The 21,049-nt window shown below is 41.0% G+C and overlaps 1 protein-coding gene across 22 annotated transcripts in view; it reads right to left on the bottom strand.

The window, feature by feature from the left end:
* The window catches only part of OTUD7B (OTU deubiquitinase 7B), a 55,101-nt gene that overhangs the window by 21,194 nt on the left and 12,858 nt on the right, over positions 1-21,049 (bottom strand). For 8 of the 22 annotated variants that reach the window (XM_070268361.1, XM_023641282.2, XM_023641275.2 and 5 more), the window contains one exon: positions 2,627-2,776. Coding sequence is in view for 15 of the 22 variants with exons in the window: in XM_023641275.2 (XP_023497043.1) it covers positions 2,627-2,776 (150 nt within the window). In the remaining 7 variants the exon portion in view is untranslated. Of the gene's footprint in view, positions 1-2,626; positions 2,777-6,061; positions 6,346-15,388; positions 15,574-16,620; positions 16,824-18,618; positions 18,733-19,930; positions 20,104-21,049 lie in introns of those variants that run through there. The other 14 variants (XM_023641278.2, XM_070268358.1, XM_070268360.1 and 11 more) reach the window with 7 other exon arrangements.

Genomic DNA, 21,049 nt, shown 5'->3' with positions numbered 1-21,049 from the left:
TCAGTCATCTTCAGCTCCTCGTTATTCCTTAGATCCCACGCCACCTCCTTCCTCACTATCTAGTCAATCCTCAGAGTTGTTTGTATGCCTACAACAACTCTCCAATCTATTCTTTCTTGTCCATTTTTATTGTCACTGCCCCAATTCACTGTCCTCATAATCTTTACCTGGTCTTTCGTCTTTTGGGAGGGGGCTCTCTAGTCTCTTTACTCCTAATCTCTACTCTCTCTCATTTGTTCTTTACACTACAACCAGAGTTAACTTTTAAAGGAAAAAGCAAGAGATAGAAAGACAGAGACAGAGAGAAAATGCAGATCAGGTCCTTTGAGTCTCCTTCTAAATTACATCTGAAACCCACCCACTTCTTGTGCTACTGCATCCCCGTCCCAGTCACCATTATCTCTCACCTACTACTATTGCCTACACTGTGGCAATACTCTTGACTGCTTTCACCACTTCTCCGGTCACCTTCCAATCCATTCCTTACCCTTCAACCACTACACTACTAAAAACTCAAATCCAGTCATGTCACTCCCCTGATTAAAACCCTTCACCAGCTTCCCACCAAACACAGAATGACATTTTGAACTCTTTACCATGACCTACAACGGTCCCTGTATTCTGCTTCCTGCCTATCTAACCAGCTTCCTACAATTCTTGCACCACTCTTCCTACCTCGTTCACTATTAGTTTCTCCAATGTGCCAAACTCTCTTTCATCTTAGGGTCCTTGTGTAAGTTATTCTTCTATATAAGCACTCTCTTCTACATGCCTTTGTCTTGCTACTCCTAGGCATCCTTCCGGTTCAGCTCAAATGTCACTCCCTCAGAAAGGCCTTTTTCTACACTTTATATCTAAATTAGTTTTCTCTCTTACACTTCCATAGCACCCTCAACTTTTCTTTCACATCATGAATATGTGTGCACATGGATGTATGTGTGCATGTGTAAGAGACAGAGAAAGAGAGAGCACAAGCATTAATTTGTAACATAACTGTTAAGAGCCAGACTCTGAAACTAGATTGCCTAGGTTCGAATCCTACTTAACTTCTCTGAACCTCAGCTTTTTAAATCATAATGCTGCGATAATAAAACCTGCAGAGTGGCTGGGAAAATAATACATCTCAAGTGCCTCAGATATACTGAACACATACAGGTGTTCAACACATGCTACAAGAGGAAGAGGAGGCATTTGAGCTGAACTTGAATGACGAGAATTTCAGGAGAATAATGGAGGAAAGGACACTGCAGGAAACAACTTAACATGATCAGGGAAAGGTGACAAGTTGGGCCTGGCTAGAGCACAGGGAGTGTAGGAGAATGTAGTAGGAGATTAAACTGAAAATTCAAGATAAGGGCAAAATCTTACTGAATTAGCAAGCCGAAATTTTAAACCCTGATCTTCCATCTCCAAACTAACACTCTTCCCACAGGTAGCTAAGCAAATGTTAAATTGTCACACCTTGCTAAGGCTGACAATCTGAAAAATTACCTGCATATCTAAGAACTTGCCCCTTCTCCCACAGGCTTATCCATTTGCATGAGTATATATTTTCATCATCAAAAAGCATCTGTTAATTATGACTCCAAACAAAGAATCCTACTGACATGATTCCAAGCCTTAAAGACCTTAAAAATCTAGAACATTTACACTTATGTGTATATACAGATATAAGTAAACAAAAGCAGCAAAATGAAAACATTAAATTAGTTCACTCTACATAGAATTACCCATACAAGGGGCCGGCCCCGTGACCCAGTGGTTAAGTTCGCACACTCCACTTCAGCGGCCCAGAGTTTCGCCAGTTCCGATCCTGGGTGCAGACATGGCACCACTCATCAAGCCACACTGAGGCGGCATCCTACATGCCACAACTAGAAGGACCCACAACTACCATATACAACTATGTACTGGGGGGCTTTGGGGAGAAAAAGCAAAGGAAAAAAAAGGATTGGCAACAGTTGTTAGCTCAGGTGCCAATCTTCAAAAAAAAAAAAAAAAAGAATTACCCATACAAATTAGGGAAGGAAAGAAACAAAACCATGGATGATCTCAAATATGAAAATCCAAAAGTCATTTATGTACAAAGCGGAAGTCTTACTGATCCAGAATTATGCTTTTAGTGGACTAATATAAAATTTCACTTGCATTACCTAAGCATAAATTGACAGTGGAGAAAGCTACCCCAAAAATTCAGGTGAAAAGAGGATTTTGCATTTTAAAATTATGGTGGGTCATACACAAAGTAGATTATTAGAAGTAACTTAAACGTAAGGCTTACCATATACAGAGTCTTTCTTTTTTTTTTAATTAATTAATTTATTTATTTATTTTTTCTGCTTTATCTCCCCAAACCCCCCCTGCACACAGTTGTATATCTTAGTTGCAGGTCCTTCTAGTTGTGGGATGTGGGATGCCGCCTCAACGTGGCCTGATGAGCGGTGCCATGTCCACGCCCAGGATCCGAACCCTGGGCCACCGCAGCGGAGCGCACAAACTTAACCACTCAGGCACGGAGCCGGCCCCTACAGAATCTTTCTGGTCACCTTAAATCTTCTAAGTCTTCCTAACAATAAATATCACATTTTACTTTCTCTCTTCTCAATCTCCCCCAGAGACTCCTTACCTTCCAGGAGATCTCGGGCCAGTCCTGGCTCTGCCCCTGTGGAACGGACAAAATCCGACAGGACAGCATCCATGTCCAGGGTCATGTGATCATTAAGTACTTTCACACAGCTGATGTAGGGAGGACATAGATCAAAAGTCAGGCCTCCACCTGAGGAAAAGAAACACATAAGGCTCAAATTACACTGCAATAGGATGATCCAATTTTAGCAGCTTCCTAACCAGATGGAGAAAGCTCATTCATTTCTATTGAACTTATTACAAAGAGTAACATCTAGTTTCCTAACTGCTCATTAATTTCTTAACTACTACATTAACCACAAAACCATAATACCACTCAGAATAATGCTTTTCCTCTAGCTTTCTAGAGTATTTACATTTCTACCCATCAGCTTGCTTAGCCAAACCAATGGAAGGAAGCAGCAGAATACCTCTCTGAAGAACTGCCCACCTGCATTATTCTCTAACACAGCACCTTGTTTATTTCCTTCCTGGCACTTGATATACCTTGAAATTATTTTAAGTAGTCACTGTCTAGCCTCCTCCTCTAATACGTAAATTTCCTGAAAGTGGGAGGCTTGTGTGTCTTGTTCACTAATGTATCCCCAGCATGTATCACGTGGCACTTGACACAGTGCCTGGCACACAGGCTCTCAGTAAATATTTTCTGAATAAATGAATGAATGAATACTATACACTGAATAACTTCACAGTTGACTAGTATTCTGATACTAGCTGAGGAAAGGGGAGGAGCAAACTGATAGTTAAAACTGCTCTCAAAATAAAACAATAAGCTATTCATAAAGCAGAATGGAGATCCCCAAAGTTCAAAACAAAAGCCAATCTTTGTCCGCTAACTTCATGAACCTAGGAAACATGCTTTTCTCCACTCAGGACAAATGACTGCCAAATGAGTTCACCTGAAAAAGATCTCTTCTTTCAGACTTGACTTTGTCCCTGACCTGACAGCCTGGCACAATGCATATCCCCCGAAGTTAGCAGCCCCACTGAGGAAGCAATAAGGGAGTGAAGGACAATCTCTAACCAAATTCTGCCACATCAGACAGGTTTACAGAGGACTGGTTCATAAAATCACCAGGTACACACCTGCCCTACCACAGCCACCTCTCCCCTGCCTTTTGGGGAAGGCCAAAAGTAGAATTCTCAAAGGTAACGGGTGACTCAGGTGACTGTCTCTTCAGAAACATCTCCCCTAAACAATGTCAAGTCTAAGGGTGACTCTCAGATAGCTTCTCCTCACACCTCTTGCGACCCCAGGACACAGCTTGTTTAGTGGCATGATCAGATCCTAACTTTCTGCATTCCTTAGAAATATCAAGGCAAATAAACAGCAATGATTTTGGGGTCACAAAACTAGTAGGTCACTAACTTGATAAGAGTGAATTTTTTTTTGAGAGAGAGAGCAAAATAGAAAGTATTCTTTCTTGCACTGCTCCAGTAGTACAAGAGATCCATGAGTGCAGGGACATGTTTTATTCACATTTGTAGCCCCAACCTCTAGCACAGCATCTACGATATGGTAGGCAGTCAATAAACGACTGATGAATAAATGATTAAATGACTAAGTGAACCTCCACCACATCAGTCACCACCACACCAATCAATTTGAGGCTTAACTTAACAGATCAGAAATTCTCCAAATCACCCTTCTATTTCTAAGGGTCTGCCTTGGTCCCAATCCATCTCTCAAAGTTCCAGAAACTCTTCTTTCTAAAGAGACATCAATTGTACAGTTACTACTTCCACCATCCTCATAGCATATGATTTTTACCTACACCCGTATATATTAGCTGGGTGACTTTGGTCAAATTACTTAGAGGGTTTCAGGCGCCTCTTGTATATCCTAGACTTGGATTCAATGACGTCTAAGATCCTTTCCAGGTTTAAAAAAATGAACTGTATCAGTTCACTACAGCCTCATAAACTATGATCCTTACTTTCTCTTTTGGTCTATGTATTATCAACGTCTAATTTACTTCCATTTCAATATTACAATTGTCAGCAAAGGCTACAAATACATAAAGAACTTTTGGCCTAAGATATCTCAAAGCCAAAATGTTAAGTTATAAAATAAATTACTTCTTTACATTCAATACTTAATTAAATTCCTTCAAAATTCACAGACTAATGAGTGGCTTCTCCCTCCCCTCATACAGACAAGAATTCCTTCTCCAAGCTCATTTTAGTCACCGTCTGAGGTCACAGGAGATGGTAGGAGCCCAACTTATAAATAATCCAAAACCAAGAGCATAGCTGCAAAATTAATTTCAATCTTCTCTCTTAAAACATGCAAAGGAACTTAGTAAAACCACTTTAATAACTTTCTGAAAGAATGTGGGAAATATACAATAAGCACACAAATAGCAGTCAGCAAAAAGGTGCTCAGCAGAAGAAAGAAGAGTTGATTAAGCCACAGGCATGTAGGCAATTTCCCAGCCAGATACAGGCTTCTAAGCGAGGGAAGCCAATGAAAACCATCAATGTTATGGCATCACAGATCTCATATGCTAACAAAGTAGGTCATTCTTTTCCAAAAAATATTTTTTTAAAATAGAGATCTAACATTATCAAGAATGCCTTGCTCAAAAATTCAAAGCACTAAACCAAACTTCTTGGCAGATTCTTATACTTGATGTCTCCAGGTGCATGCCATGGACTCCACCCGAACCCCACCCAACAGGTGAGGACAGCAGCTTTTATTACATCACCACCAACCCCCAGCTAGAGCATCTCAAATTCCAAATGGATCCAAGGCAATAACTAAGACTCAACGTCCTTGGCTCTGTCTCAGCACACAGGAAGGAAAAAAGAAAACAAACACTGGCTTTCAAACTTTCAAATGAAACAGAGGAGGCACTCAAATATTTGTCTATTGAATGATGTTTAGACAAACGTCAAGTGGAGTCAAAATCCTCCAGTCTAGCAATTGCAAGAGACTTCAGCAATTATTTAATCCAGTATCTGCCCCCATACAAGAATCCTTCTATTACATCTCTGACAGATAAATCATCCAGTCTCCCTGGGAATACAACCTCTGACAGAGAACTCATTCCTTTGCCACGATGTCCATTTTATTCAGATAGCTCTAATCATTAGAAAACGCTTTTCTAAACTAAATCAACAGCCCTCCTGCCCATATACCTTTCACATATTGGTCCTTGTTCTGTTCTCCAGAACAATAAAATCTACTCCCAGAAATGAAGGAATCTTCGTGGGAAATGATTAGATAAAGCATTTCTTTACATAAAAATTTGCTGTGGATCAATAGAGCAATGTTATGATGAGCCAGCCAATGACCTTTATTTCACAAAATGCTTCCTTACATCAACACTTGCTTTTACCTGTATTCATTTGTAAATGCCTGTGCTGACCCCATAGTATAAACTCAACATATGGAACAAAGGAAGTCATGTACCTTGTTCAAAATTCACTTCTGCTGCCATCTTTGCCTCTCATTCCTACTTCTACTTCCATGCCCTCTTGAAGTGATGACAGCAATCAAGAATAAAAACTAACAGGGGCTGGCCCCGTGGCCGAGTGGTTAAGTTCACACGCTCCGCTGCAGGCGGCCCAGAGTTTCGTTGGTTCGAATCCTGGGTGCGGACATGGCATTGCTCATCGAACCACGCTGAGGCGGCGTCCCACATGCCACAACTAGAAGGACCCACAATGAAGAATATACAACTATGTACCAGGGGGCTTTGGGGAGAAAAAGGAAAAAATAAAAATAAAATCTTAAAAAAAAAAGAATAAAAACTAACAAGTTAATATTAATTAAGCACTTTCAAAAACACTGTCTTATTCATTAATGACAAAACTCCTTGTTTATTATTCCCAGTTTACAAATAGAGAAACAGAGGCCACCCGGTGGCACAGCGGTTAAGTGCACACGTTCCGCTTCAGCGGCCCAGGGCTCGCTGGTTCAGATCCCAGGTGCGGATATGGCACCACTTGGCAAGCCATGCTGAGGTAGGCGTCTCACATATAAAGCGGAGGAAGATGGGCACAGATGTGAGCTCAGGGCCAGTCTTCCTCAGCAAAAGGAAGAGGATTGGCAGCAGATGTTAGCTCGGGGCTAATCTTCCTCAAAATAAATAAATAAATAAATAAATAAATAAATAAATAAAATAAGGCTTGAAAAGTCACGTCGGTTGCCCAAAGTCTAAACCCAGATATTTTGAACTCATGCTCTCTCTAATGTACCACACTGCCTCCCAAGGGACTAAGGCATTACTGATTCCCAGAATTGCACTGATTCTTACCCATTTAATTCTTTCAACATAGGAAAGCACTGTGTCCATCTCTCATATTTATTAAAGACCTAGACACCTGCCTTACATTTTCCTCAGCAGTTTCAACACTCACCTGTAAAATCCATCCAACATTTCTGCCTTAAAGTTTCATAATCTCATCAAATGCAAAGACCTCCATCTCTACTCCAACAACTCAGTCCCGGACCCTGCCATCTCCTGAAACCATTCCTCCTCTAAATCTGCAACTCTCAACATCTTACTCTGGCTACAAACTCATCTCCTTCCAGCTTTTCAACTACCAAACCTACTCTCTTACCTCAAGACATCCTCATCTCAGAGTAAGACATCCAATTCCTTAACCACCTTATTCATCAATTCAACAAAAATTCACGAAGTGCCTACTGTGTGTTAGGCAGTATGGTCAGAATTAGGAACACGACAGTGAACAGACACAATCTCCAACGCAAAGCTTTCAGTATGGAGTAAAAAAACCACAAAATTTCCCAAACAATTATACTTACAATAAAGACATGTTGGCAGGAGGGTGTTACCTCCAATAGGGAGTCAGAAAAAGCTTTCCCAAGGAAGTGACATTACACCCAAGAACAAAGAAAGAGTATGAATTGGAGAGACAAATTGGGAAAGAAAGAGTGCTCCGAGCAGAGGAAACATATTTCCAAGTTCCGTGGCAGGAAGGAACAAAGAGGTGAGAATGGTGCAAAATGAGGATGAAGAAAGGGCCGAATGGACCCTGTTAAAGACTGACATTTTATCCTAAAAGTAAGGGAAGCCATTGAAGGGTTGTAAGCAGGGGCAAGACATGATCAGATTTGAATTATTAAAAGATCACCCTGGTTGCAGTGAGAAGAATAGTTTGGAGCGAGCACAAGTGGATTGAGGGAGAATTTGTTAGAAAATTATCGCAAAAGAGATGACAGTAAACTGGACTAGGATGATAGCAGTGAAGACTGAGAAAAATGGATAGATTTCACTTTGTCCCTTCTTGCCTAAATGACTGTGAACCCAATGACTGATCACTTAATTTATTTTCCTGTAAAAATCTAGTTCCCTTATCCTTCTATTTCATCTGCCCAACTTGCATGGATCCCACATTCAATTTCTCTGCTACTAAATGGCGCTATTGAGCAAGACAAGATCACATAAGCTTGCAGAACAATATGACACAAATACATGGCATTCAGTCTCATTCTTTTCAATGAAACACTGCTGTCTTTTGCTTGACTTTGATACCTCAACCAATCTTCTCAGCTACTATCCCATACCTTCACCATTCTCCTTGAGCCTCCTACCCAATCCGGATCACCTCCCTTACTCCTGGCAGATGACCTTGCCTCCAGCCACAGAAACAATTACAAAACAAAGCAAGAGGAGTTCCTTCAGGTTTCCTCCCCTGCCGCTACCTGCTGGCTGCTAGTCTCCTCTTCCCTGAAAAAGTCCTCCAAATAGACTACATTCACTGATGCTACTTTCTCACCTTAGGTTGTTCAGTCCTCAACCTACCAAAATGGGCTTCTATGGAAGGAGAATGGCACTGGCTTATAGATAAGATCGTTACAATCCTCCTTACTGCCTATCTAAAGGGATCTCTTTGCAGCATTTGATACTTACTGACCACTCTTCCTGCCTTTCTGGCTCTGTGTCTTGGTTACCTTTGTGGACTCCTCTTCCTGTGCCAGCACCAAAGGTTAGTGTGCCCACAGTTCTAACCTCAGGCCTTCCATCTTCTCATTTTACATCATCTCCGTGACAAACTTCTTTCATGCCCCTGAACACCAAATGCTAACGACTCCAAATGTATTCGCAGCCCCAAACTCTTTCCACCCACCTGGGAATCCTACAGGCATTTCAAAATCAGCACATACAAACATGGGCTCCTTCTCTCATCTCTGTCCCCGACCCTTTCAAACTACTCCACTTCCAGTACTGCCTATTCTAGCAAATGGTACCATCACCCCCCACCAATCACCCAAGCCACAAGCCTAGGAACCACCCTGGATTTCTCTCTTGCCTTATCTTCACTCAGAAACAGTCCTTTACTAAGTTTTACTAATTTCACCTTAAAAATTTCTCAAATCCATCAACACTTTCCACAAGCTACACCTTTTTTATTCTCTCTCAGGTTTTCATATCCTAGACCCCAGGAAATACTTTCCTAATTTCTCCCTCTTCCTCTCTACAGCAGTTGTTCACAGTGGTCGCTTGTGGAGGCTCATCAGTCTAAAATGAAAACATGATAGTATTCTATCCCACTGCTCTCAATTCTTCAACGGATCCTCAATGACTACAGCTTAAGATCCAAATTCCTATACATGACACAAGAGGCCCTGCACAACTGGCTCTACCTAACTCTCCAGCCTTATTTACCTCTCATCATTCCCCTTCTGGTACTGTAGTTTCCCAAGTACACTACGTGTTTCAAATTTCAGTTCCTCTGTACATACTGTCCCCTCTGCCTGGAGAGACTCCTAGTCTAGCAGGTGAATTCCACCTCTTCTCTAAGACTCACTTGAGTACTACCTCATTTGCAAAACCTTCTCCGGCTTCTCAAGTTAAACTGCCTACTTCCTCCATGATGCTACACCTTGTACTCTACCTCGATCACATTATTTATCACATTGCACTGTATTTGTGCTTATTTACATGTTTGTCTCCCCATTAAATCATGAACCATTTGGGGGCAGGAATCTTGTCTTGTTCATCCTGTATGCCTGGCATCCAAGCACCTTGTAGGCACTTAATTTTTGTTCAGATGAACTGAATTGTATTTGTACAGTTCGCCACTAGAAACGCACACAAAATGGTATTGTTGATAATCAGATAATCAGTGTTGTAAACAGGCAAGTCTAAAACAGTGGCGCATCTCAAGGACATCTGCTTAAGATTGCTATATGATCATATTTGCAACAGATTTCTCTTCCTAAACATCGTTTAACTCAGATTAACATTAAAATCAGCCTGCATGCTCTGAGTGCCCAACTACTTAGTAACAGAGAAAAATGACCCAAAACTAAATATCGACTGTAGATAACAGAGCTATGTTAAAATGCCTGAGAAACTACTGACCCTACATTCTCTCATCTACAACACCCCCCAAAGCCTCCACATTCTCACACTATACCCACTCTCCTGGTCCCACTGATGCATTACAGCTGTGTCTGAGTACTCTCCAACTCCTCCCAAATCTCACTGGAAAACCACAACATTCAAGACTGTCAAGAATTTTCAAAGGTCAAAGACTCCTCCACGTCTATGATGTTAGTCTCCAGAAATCCAGACAGGGAGAAAGAGGAGGAACAGAAAACCTTAGAAATTTCACACAATTCTTGATTAGGTGGGAGGGAGAGATTAAAGACTGTCTTGGTAGATTGTTTTCAGTTAATATGAGTTCTTCCAAGTGAAAGAAACAAAATAAAACCTTCTTAGAAAAAACAGAATATGACCAAATTCCATACTAAAGAGACCTATGTATCACTAAATGTTACAATTCAGAGATAATAAGATGGGTCTAAAAGGAAGAAATGAAGCAAAAAGAAGTAATATGTGTTAAAGCTTAAGACATTATTTCATTTAAACTTCCAAACAACTCTAAGAGGTTTGTTTATATTGTCAACCCCATATTATAAATGAAGACACTAAAGCTCACAAAGGTTAGGTAATCTACCCAAGGTTACACAGGTCAAAAATGGTAGAACCAGGATTTCTATGAACCAGCCTGACTCCTGAGACCAGACACTTGCACTCTGCCACACTCAGTCTAGGGAGAAAACACAGGCAGTCCACCCTCACTGCTTCCACTCCTTTCAACTCCACATTGAGAAAGAGAATTGGCTCCGGATTCAGACAGATCTAAGTGCAACTCCCCAGTCTATGACTAAAGGCTGTACAATCGTGGGTAAGTAATACAACCTTTGCCTCGGTTTCTTCATGTATAAAATGGAGAAAATATCTGCATTTCAGAACTTTTGTTAGGATTAAATAACTTATGAAAGGCTTTAGGGCAGTGCCCAGCACACACTTAAGTCCTCAAAAAATATCTGTTGCCGCCTTCATGCCAAACTCCCTCCCACACACTCTGCCTCACTCCACTGGTGCCCAACACAGCCCCTGTAACTTTCCTTCAAAAGCTCCTTCTACTCCTCCCAGTCAAATTCTCCAGTCCTACAACCATTTCCAGGCACAGTCTTAAGATATACACACAGTACCCAGTCTATCATTCCCATTCCAGTGTCTTTCAACTCCCTGAGCCTTCCAGAAAATGTTGTAAAGGGGTCCCTTAGTTCTACCTTTTACCAGATGGTCCGTCAAAAATAACAGCAAAAGAAAAATGTCCTCTCCTAAATGTAAAGGCATAGCTAAATAGCTCATTTCCTTCCCAAATCTCTAGGAACAGCAATTTCACACATATTTACTGGAATCCTAATGTCTTAATCTACCAGTCCTACCTCCCTGCCTTTACCCCTTACTACTCTACTCATTCCAGATTCAAAGATTTTATACTATTCTCTTAACCTCAGGCATGCTGTCTATTTTTTTGATTATTGAAACGAAATGTTTACATCTCCTCCTACCTACCCTACATAATTCTGGGTTGTTTTCTACCTCCATTACAGTACATACTCAGGGAATATCTACTTTCTCCCCCTAAATCAAACTTAAGAGGAAAAAAAATTCAACCCGATCATATAATTCACCACTCCCAGAACAATTTATTAGTTTACGATATGCTATTGTGATACACAACAGTAAGGACTCAAGAATTAGCCCCATGGCTTCATCACTACCACTGGTATGTATCATGTGTCAGAAAAAGATTTAACGATTTTTTCAGGAGTTTCTAGTTTTTTATCAGGCCTACAAACAGCAAAACAAATCCCCAAGAGACAAATCCCATTAACAGCCACATGCTAATATAAAGATCAAGGAGCACCGCACTGAGGACTCCCTGTGAATTGGCACTTGTCTTTTCAGTGCTACTGACAAAAGACTCCTTGGATTATAGTTATTTGGGAATTTTAATAATTTGGAAGGCATGTACAATACAAGTGACCTTCAGAAAAATAAGGGTGGAGAGAGGCATAGAGAAAGTCTGTTATTACAATATTGGCACAACAACAGCAACTTGACTAGAAACAGAAATCATCTTCATGTTTATTTTCTTAGATCCAGACCAGTTTATCTGCCACTCACAATGAATTTTTTCTTTTTCCTTTCAGCTAGGGCCAAGGACAGTCCAAGGACTGGGTTCTCAATAAATTCAACTTTTAAAAGAATAGTCTGGGGGCCGGCTCCGTGGCCGAGTGGTTAAGTTCCCGCGCTCCGCTGCGGCGGCCCAGGGTTCAGATCCTGGGCGCAGACACGGCACCGCTCATCAGGCCACACTGAGGCGGTGTCCTACATCCCACAACTAGAAGGACCGGCAACTAAGATATACAACTAGGTACGGGGGGGTTGGGGAGATAAAGAGGAAAAAAAAAAAAAAGAATAGTCTGTAAAAACAAAAGTTCTACCTGAGCCCTGTGATTCAGATTACTGAACTTTTGATGTGAGAAAAATAAATACTACAAATCAACAGAGGCTAGTCTAATAGCAAAATACACTATTACTCTAGAATCAACCTTCAAACATTCAGTAGCCAAGAATCTTCTCTCTACTTCTTGATTCCTAACTATTGGTCATTTCACTGTCAATTATAGAACTTCCATTCAAGGTGAGAAATAGCAGAAGGAAAAAAATTCTAATTACTGTCCTATCTACAAATAGTTATCCATAGGAATTAACCCACTTTATAAATTTCTTCTGGTAAATTAACTTCCTTCAGCAAATAACTAATAATTTTTTAAAAGCCTCAAACAAGAAAAAGAAATTTGCCTTTCTAAAAATATATAATTCATTTCAAAGAAAGAGACTTTTTGTTACTATTATTATTTTTTAAATTCTCTATCTTCAAGTTCCATCTTTCCTGGTCATATCTAAACCTCATTTGAACTCCTATAGGCCCAGCCTGTGGAACATTCCCTGGCACTTGCTGTTATCATATACTGCCTTGTAATATTAGTTGGCCTTCCTGATACTCACATCTTATCTCTCCAATCTGACTATCAGTCATTCATTCAAAATTTACCAAGCTGGGTCCACCACATACCCGGCACTGCCCCAGGGCCTGGGGATATAAGTGAACAAGAGAAGCCACAGTCATACCTTCAAGGTACTCCAGTCTGGCGGGAGAAATCTAAACATGGTATTAGTGCCCAAAGGGGTAAGAAGAGGCATAAGGAGCAACCAGTTTACCTGTCTGTGTTAGGGAAGTTTCTCAAACTGAGTCTTTAAGATGCGTAAGAGCGCATCAGGTTGGAGAAGATACATTCTAGATAGAATTAAGATCCTTAAGGCAGGCACACTTCTTTCATACTTTTAAAAATTCTAAACAGGCCTAACAAATTGCTTGGCACATAGCTGATGCCTAACAAATATTTGTGGTTCTAAATTATTCATGCTAGTCCACGTGTGTGGATAATTGAAGCTAATCTATACCTCAAATAGGCTTGTGAACTATTTACTGGTTTCAAATGTCATCAGTGACCCCATAGATACAAATAATCAAAGTCTATATGAACAAATATATTTGTACAGCTTCTGTTCACTAAGAATAGCTTAGCTTCTCTTTTGCTGTAATTTTTTGTTTTTAAAGCATTTTCACAAATATAGCCTCATATAATAAAAATTTTAAAAATTAAATACTCCTGGGGCTGGCCCTGTGGCCGAGTGGTTAAGTTCGCACGCTCCGCTGCAGGCGGCCCAGTGTTTCGTTGGTTCCAATCCTGGGCACGGACATGGCACTGCTCATCAAACCATGCTGAGGCAGTGTCCCACATGCCACAACTAGAAGGACCCACAACAAAGAATATACAACTATGTACTGGGGGGCTGTGGGGAGAAAAAGGAAAAAAACAAAATCTTTAAAAAAAAAAATTAAATACTCCTTTTAAGATTTTTTAATCTCCTCTTTTCTGATGGAAAACACATACACGTCGAGAAGCTTACAAAGCTTAAATGACACCCAGCGAGCAAGGAGCTTGGCCCTAGGTATTCTAAATCTGAATACAGGGTTCCTATCAGTTCTCCACGGATTTAAAGCAAACTCAAATCAGTCTAGCCATGCAAACTTCACAGGCTAAACAACTATTTAATATTTTGCTTTTAAAAATACTATCTATGTTCATCCACACTGTCTTCTAGCCACAACCATCCTCCCTACGCTCCACCAACCCTACCAATACACACATAATTCTTTTCCAGGTCAGAGTTAAGAAGCAAAAACTCCAACCCAGGGTATCCTGAACATTATTTGGGTCTCTTTCATTTGTATAGGTTGTGCCTTTTGTAGTAATAATTTTTTAAAAAAAGCAACCAAGTCTTTTATATTTATACACATAAAATTAGTCTCGAGCATATAATACAATCTGATAGTTCCAGTCTACCTGAGAATAGAGACTACATACTTCTATTATTCACATAATTAACACTTCACATTTGGGTCTTATGTGGAACAAGCCTGTGGAAAAGTTTAGAAAGTCAGTCATTTTCCTTGTTTGGGACTTTAGAATTATGGACTTCAGAAGTAGGACATCAGAGATCATTTCATTCCATACCCTCAAGCTACAGATGAGAACACAAGAACCAGGTAAGTGAGATTAAGTGACTGGCCCAAAGTCATAGAGCTAACTAGTGATAAAACTGTGTACTGTATAGAACATTAATCTGTTCACTCCCATTCTGGTATTCTTTACTTGACTTCACATATACTGATAACTTTCAATTCTCCATGTGATCCACTTTGTGGATTTGTCTATGAAAACTTCCTTTCCTCCTGCTACCCAGCTACGTCTCTCACTTCTACAGATGTGTACCAAAGAAAATGATGCATAATTAGGAAATGTAATCGCTTAAGCAAACCATATTAAGGAAGGGAAATCGTCTATAAAGAAAAGCATGAAGGCACACATTGTTCTGCTCGAACACAACTACAGACATAAACTGGATTTGAAAAGATTCTTTTAGCATTATATTCCTAAGGGCTGAAGTTTTGTAGCCAGAGGGTAAGATATAATTATGTGTGACATGGGGATAGATTTTTCTTTCTTTTCTATTGATAGTTTGAAGCTATAATATACTTCTCATATGCTATTAAGAAATCACAGGGGCCAGCCCAGTGACGCAGCAGTTAAGTGCGCACGTTCCGCTTTGGCGGCCCGGGGTTTGCTGGTTTGGATCCCGGGTATGGACATGGTACTGCTTGGCACGCCATACTGTGGTAGGCGTCCCACATATAAAGTGGAGGAAGATGGGTACGGATGTTAGCTCAGGGCCAGTCTTTCTCAGCAAAAAGAGGAGGACTGGCAGCAGATGTTAGCTCCGGGCTAATCTTCCTAAAAAAAAAAAAAAGAAAGAAAGAAAGAAAGAAATCACACCTTGGGGTCGGCCCCATGGCTGAGTGGTTAAGTTCGCGTGCTCCGCTTCAGTGGCCCAGGGTTTCGCCAGCTTGGATCCTGGGCACGGACATGGCACCGCTCGTCAAGGCATGCTGGGGCAGCGTCCCACATGCCACAACTAGAAGGAGCCACAACTAAAAAATATACAACTGTGTACCCGGGGGCTTTGGGGAGAAAAAGGAAAAATAAAATCTTTAAAAAAAAAAAATCACAGCAATAACTAAATTTTTAACAGGATAAAACATAAAATAAAAACAAGAGAGAAATAAAGCACCAACTTTAACATACTACTTCTCCTTGTCCAAGAGTGTAAAATGCCTGGAAGCATCAAAGCAATCCCTTTCCTCACGTTCACACTTATTCACGTTTATTGTGGGAAAACTACATTTCTTCTTCCTCTTAGGAAGGGCTGTCATCAGCACAGTAGCACCCAGGTCACTGCAATTCTCTCCTAATGAAAACCTTAACCTCTTGACTCAGTCATTCAAGAAGGACTTAGTAAGGACCCACTCTGTGTCAGGCAGTCTGCTAAGTGAAGGGGACACCTCAACCAATAAGTCATCACCCGTGCTTTCCACGAGTTCATCTAATGGGCTAATTCCAGAGAAAAGCCCAAGACTTCCTTTATTCTACAAAGATTTACTAAGTGTCAGGCACCAGGGACAGAAAAAGATACAGAGGAACTTTTAAAAAGTAAGAGGTCTTTGCAAAATTTACTAAACAACTTGCTCTTTTGGATTATTAAAATTACATATTCTTCTCTAAGAATGCCAATCATCAGAAGTTGACTGTAAAGGCTTTTGATGATAACACCTAACCAAATATTTTGGTCAAAGGCATTGTTTCCTTAGTCTTACTACTTTGGCAGGCAAGGCAGATACTATCCTGGACCAACACATTTTTTTTTCTTAAAGACTGGTGCCTAAGCTAACAGCTGTTGCCAATCTTTTTTTTCCTTCTTCTCCCCACAGCCCCCCAGTACATAGTAGTATATTCTGGTTGTAGGTCCTTCTAGTTGTGCTATGTGGGACGCCACCTCAGCACGGCTTGATGAGCGGTGCTAGGTCTGCGCCCAGGATCAAACCAGCAAAACCCTGGGCCACCAAGCAGAGCGTACAAACAACCACTCAGCCAGGGGGCCGGCCCTTGGACCAATACATTTTTCGTTATTTATTATAAGATCCATATTACAGGAATATGGTTGATCTTACCAACAAACTGAGATGAGTTGTTTCCTATGCAGACAGATGCTTCAGGTAGGATGTACTATAAGCCTCTAAGGTCAAACATATGACAAATCCTGTTAAACTTTCTTGCCACCATAGAGTACATCAAAGTAGTGTAGGCAAGCCTTCATGATGACATAGCACCAGGCCAAGTTTTCAGGGTGACAGGTCTCTGCTTTTCCTTCTCCCTTCCACAAAAAGTACAAAAGGTATCAATTAGTACACAAGTCATCTGGTAAATATTCCACTGTCCTCTGAGTTTTTTCTCCTTGAAATAAATCCAGGAAACCAATCCTTATAAGAATGAGTATCCCATTAATATTTTTAATATTATTATTGGTAGTAGTGGTGATAGCAACTGCTAGCTTTGCAGTTCACAAAATACTTTCAAATATATTATCTCATTCCCTGAAAAAAAATGGAGAGGGGATAAAAGGAAACATCAAAGGCAACTATCTCAAAAATAAAAAACCAAACCCAGTTTAACTGGAATTGAAAAGCAAGCATTTTCAATTCTACCAAAAGGTCAAGAAGTGATTTCTATCAAAAAAGGATAGGATTGGGGCCAGCTGGTGGCGCATCGGTTAAGTTTGCATGTTCCCTTCGGAGGCCTGGGGTTTGCCGGTTCAGCTCCCAGGTGGGGACCTACACACCGCTTGTCAGGCCATGCTGTGACAGGCATCCCACATATAGGGTGGAGGAGGCTGGGCACCTCCCAGATGCCCAGGTTAGCTCAGGGCCAGTATTCCTCAGCAAAAAGGAGGAGGATTGGTGGCGGATGTTAGCTCAGGGCTAATCTTCCTCAAAAAAAAAAAGTATAGGATTGACTCTAGCAAAGCAAAATCACAAATTTCCCCTTAAATTATGCCCTTAAATGCTAGGCCTAATTGATTCAATTTGTAAATGTTGAGAAAATAGTCTCAACAAGAATCTGATACTATTAAATCTTTGTTACTCCAATCCCTTTCCAATGCTTTGCCCACAGTTAAAGGCTTAATAAGGAATACTTATTGATGAGAAAGCTGCCCTAGAAAGACAAACTGACATGACAACACTCAGTATTTTTTAAGTACCTTTTAAAGATTTAACTATCATTTATTGTGCATCAGTCAAGTACCAAGCACTGGGTTAGAAACATCCACATAAATCATCTCATTAACCTCTTGAGCCATGCCCAGATACTCCTGGTTCCCCAATACCAAATCAACTGGATCCCAATACTAAATAGTTCTAACACTGACAACCTTGATCCCACCTAATTAATCCCCAGAACTCAAGAGGAACTCAATTCCTACTGGAACTCAGCTCCTCACTCTCTCTCACAGTCTTGGCATTTTTTAAAGCTTTCTACTAGGTACTGCTCACAAAAAAATCCTTGTGGGGCTGGCCCCGTGGCTGAGTGGTTAAGTTCACACGCTCTGCTGCAGGCGGCCCAGTGTTTCATTGGTTCGAATCCTGGGCGCAGACATGGCACTGCTCATCAAACCACGCTGAGGCAGCATCCCACATGCCACAACTAGAAGGACCCACAACGAAGAATATACAACTGTGTATTGGGGGGCTTTGGGGAGAAAAAAGCAAAAAAATAAAATCTAAAAAAAAAAAAAAAAATCCTTGTGCCTGTTTTAAGTTCCTAACTCCAGAATAAACACCACTCATCTCACATACGGCACATGGCAATAACGGACATGATCTAAAAACAAGTACTCTCTTGGATCACACTAGCTAAAGAACAAACCCAAAATGCTAATAAAATTGAATTTTAGCTGGGCAGAGGACATTGGATTTTAATAGTCTTCCCAACCTTGAGACTATTTTCTAGTCCTCTGAACACAGAAAGCCTTCTCTATTTGAATTAACTGCAGAAGGCAAGTCTGACCCAAGAGTCCCAACTCTCATACTCATCAGAGAAAACTGGGAGAAGAAGAAAAACATATTCCAACTGGCATGACCACATTACAATGTTAACAACACATTACTCACCATTGTGCTACATGAAAGAACTTGCAAGTGGGCAAGGAACGTTCAGGAAGCCAAGGAAACAAACAAAACTCTCCCAGTCCTCAAAACACAAACACATCCAAATGCCAAAGCAGGTCACACTGTCCAGTTTATACCCAGGTATATGAGTGGGTGGAGAGGGAGCGTGAAGGGCGGGGGGAAGAGAGGAAAAGCATTACCGGGCAGGTGTGCTTGTCAGCATCAAGAGAATTTATTTCTCAGGTTTATCAAGAACGTTTTGTTTTGTTTTGTTTTGTTTTGTTTGAGGAAGATTAGCCCTGAGCTAACATCTACCACCTATCCTCCTCTTATTTGCTGAGGAATACTGGCCCTGAGCTAACATCCATGCCCATCTTCCTCTTTTATATGTGGGACGCCTGCCACAGCATGGCTTGCCAAGCGGCGCATAAGTTCGCACCCGGAATCCAAACCCGCAAATCCCAAGCCACTGAAGCAGAGGACATGAACTTAAACGTTATGCCACCTGGCCAGCCCCTCAAGAACCTTTTTTTTTTTTTTGAGGAAGATTAGCCCTGAGCTAACTACTGCCAGTCCTCCTCTTTTTGCTGAGGAAGACTGGCCCTGAGCTAACATCCATGCCCATCTTCCTCTACTTTATATGTGGGACGCCTACCACAGCATGGCGTGCCAAGCGGTGCCAGGTCCGCACCTGGGATCCGAACCTGCGAACCCCAGGCTGCCAGGAAGCAGAACGTGCAAACTTAACTGCTGGCCACCACCGGCCCCTCAAGAACCTTTTTAACAAAGAAACTGGGGGTCCTACCTATTTTTATAACTTGACTTATTTACGTAATCACAGAGAATATGCAATATATGCAAGTGGCAGCATAATGTAATAACATTCCCTTTGGAATCCATCAGATCTACACCTAATGCTGGCTCTGTCACTCTCTTGCTGTGTAACCTAGGGTAAGTTATTTAATTTCTCTGTGCCTTAGCAGAGACCACATCTGATATTCACTGTGGTATCCTCAGCACCTTAAACAACGCCTAAATATTCTGGATGAATTAGTAAATATTTTACTAACAGTAATAAATATTTTGGAAGAATTAATCTGTAAACAGGTATAAGAACATCTATCTTATGAAACCGTTATAAGTATTAAATGAGGTGATATAAAGAAAACTTAGTATAACTCAGGGTAGGGTCTCACTATTAATAGCAAAGTTTTCTTCCTTTACTCCCCAGCCAGGCCAGAAGTCAGAAGAGTCGTGGCAAGGATTAGCATGGGATAAGAGTTGCAGAAGCCAAGCCCGGGAAGATGATTACTACCAGGGACCTAGTCAGAAAATCCAGGAATATAGGGCCGGCTCCGTGGCCAAGTGGTTGAGTTCACGCACTCCGCTGCGGTGGCCCAGGGTTCGGATCCTGGGCGCTGACATGGCACTGCTTGTCAGGCCACGTTGAGGCGGCGTCCCACATCCCACAACTAGAAGGACCTGCAACTAAAAATATACAACTATGTACGGGGGGGTATGGGAAGATAAAGCAGAAAAAAGAAAAAAAGTCCAGGAATATTTAATCTTGGCAGATGAAATTAACTAACAGTGCCAGACCCTTAGAGTAGGTACACAGTAAATGTTAGCTGATCCAGAAAATGCTATTTTGAGTCTTCAGGTATCTGTTACCAGATACATAAAAGCCTGGCAGAAAAGAAAAGAGGTCAGCATGAGTTGCATCTTAAATATATCTGACTATATACTGAAAAGCCAAATATAAAGGATTTTTTAGAAGACTATTCGATTCTCTAAAAACTTTCCATTAGCAAAAATACTCTATTGATTCACAATATTTACGGCCTTTTTACGTAACAAACTCTGTGTAAGTAAATAGCGTAAATAAGCTTGAAAGATGTGGGTCCAAAACTCCCCTCCTCCCTTCACTCCAGAAAGGCTAACAGGGCTTTTGAGGCAACTTCACCTACAGCTAGGAGCCAAAGCAATCTGTCTACAGGCACAGGGAAGGACTATTTCATCTTCAAAAGCCGGGGTGGAAGAGCACATTCCATTAAATCCAGAATCCGAAGAAATCTTTTTCCTTGACTATGAAGAATTGAATCTCAGAAGAAATGCTCTAAGAAACCCGGGTCACTGTTGCATGATGAGCCGGACAGACAGAAGAAGACACATTTAGTGTCTAAATATAAGGAAAACCTATGCAGAACTGAAAACAGCTTGTGGTTAAACCTCATCATAATGTGGTCTTCAACTTCCCATTTCACTTCCAGGCGTCTGCTCTGTTTTTAACCACTTGACCCACCTCCTCTTAAGCAATATGATATAACAGAAAGAGCACTGAAAAACAGTCAATAGAATAGGCTCTACACCAAGTGCTTCTGCTTATGAGGCATGCAGTCTTGAAGCAGTCACTTAAACTCTCTGTATCCCCTAT

The sequence above is a fragment of the Equus caballus genome, chromosome 5, assembly GCF_041296265.1.
Source record: "Equus caballus isolate H_3958 breed thoroughbred chromosome 5, TB-T2T, whole genome shotgun sequence".
Lineage (NCBI taxonomy): Eukaryota > Metazoa > Chordata > Mammalia > Perissodactyla > Equidae > Equus > Equus caballus.
This window is presented reverse-complemented; position numbering and strand designations above follow the sequence as displayed.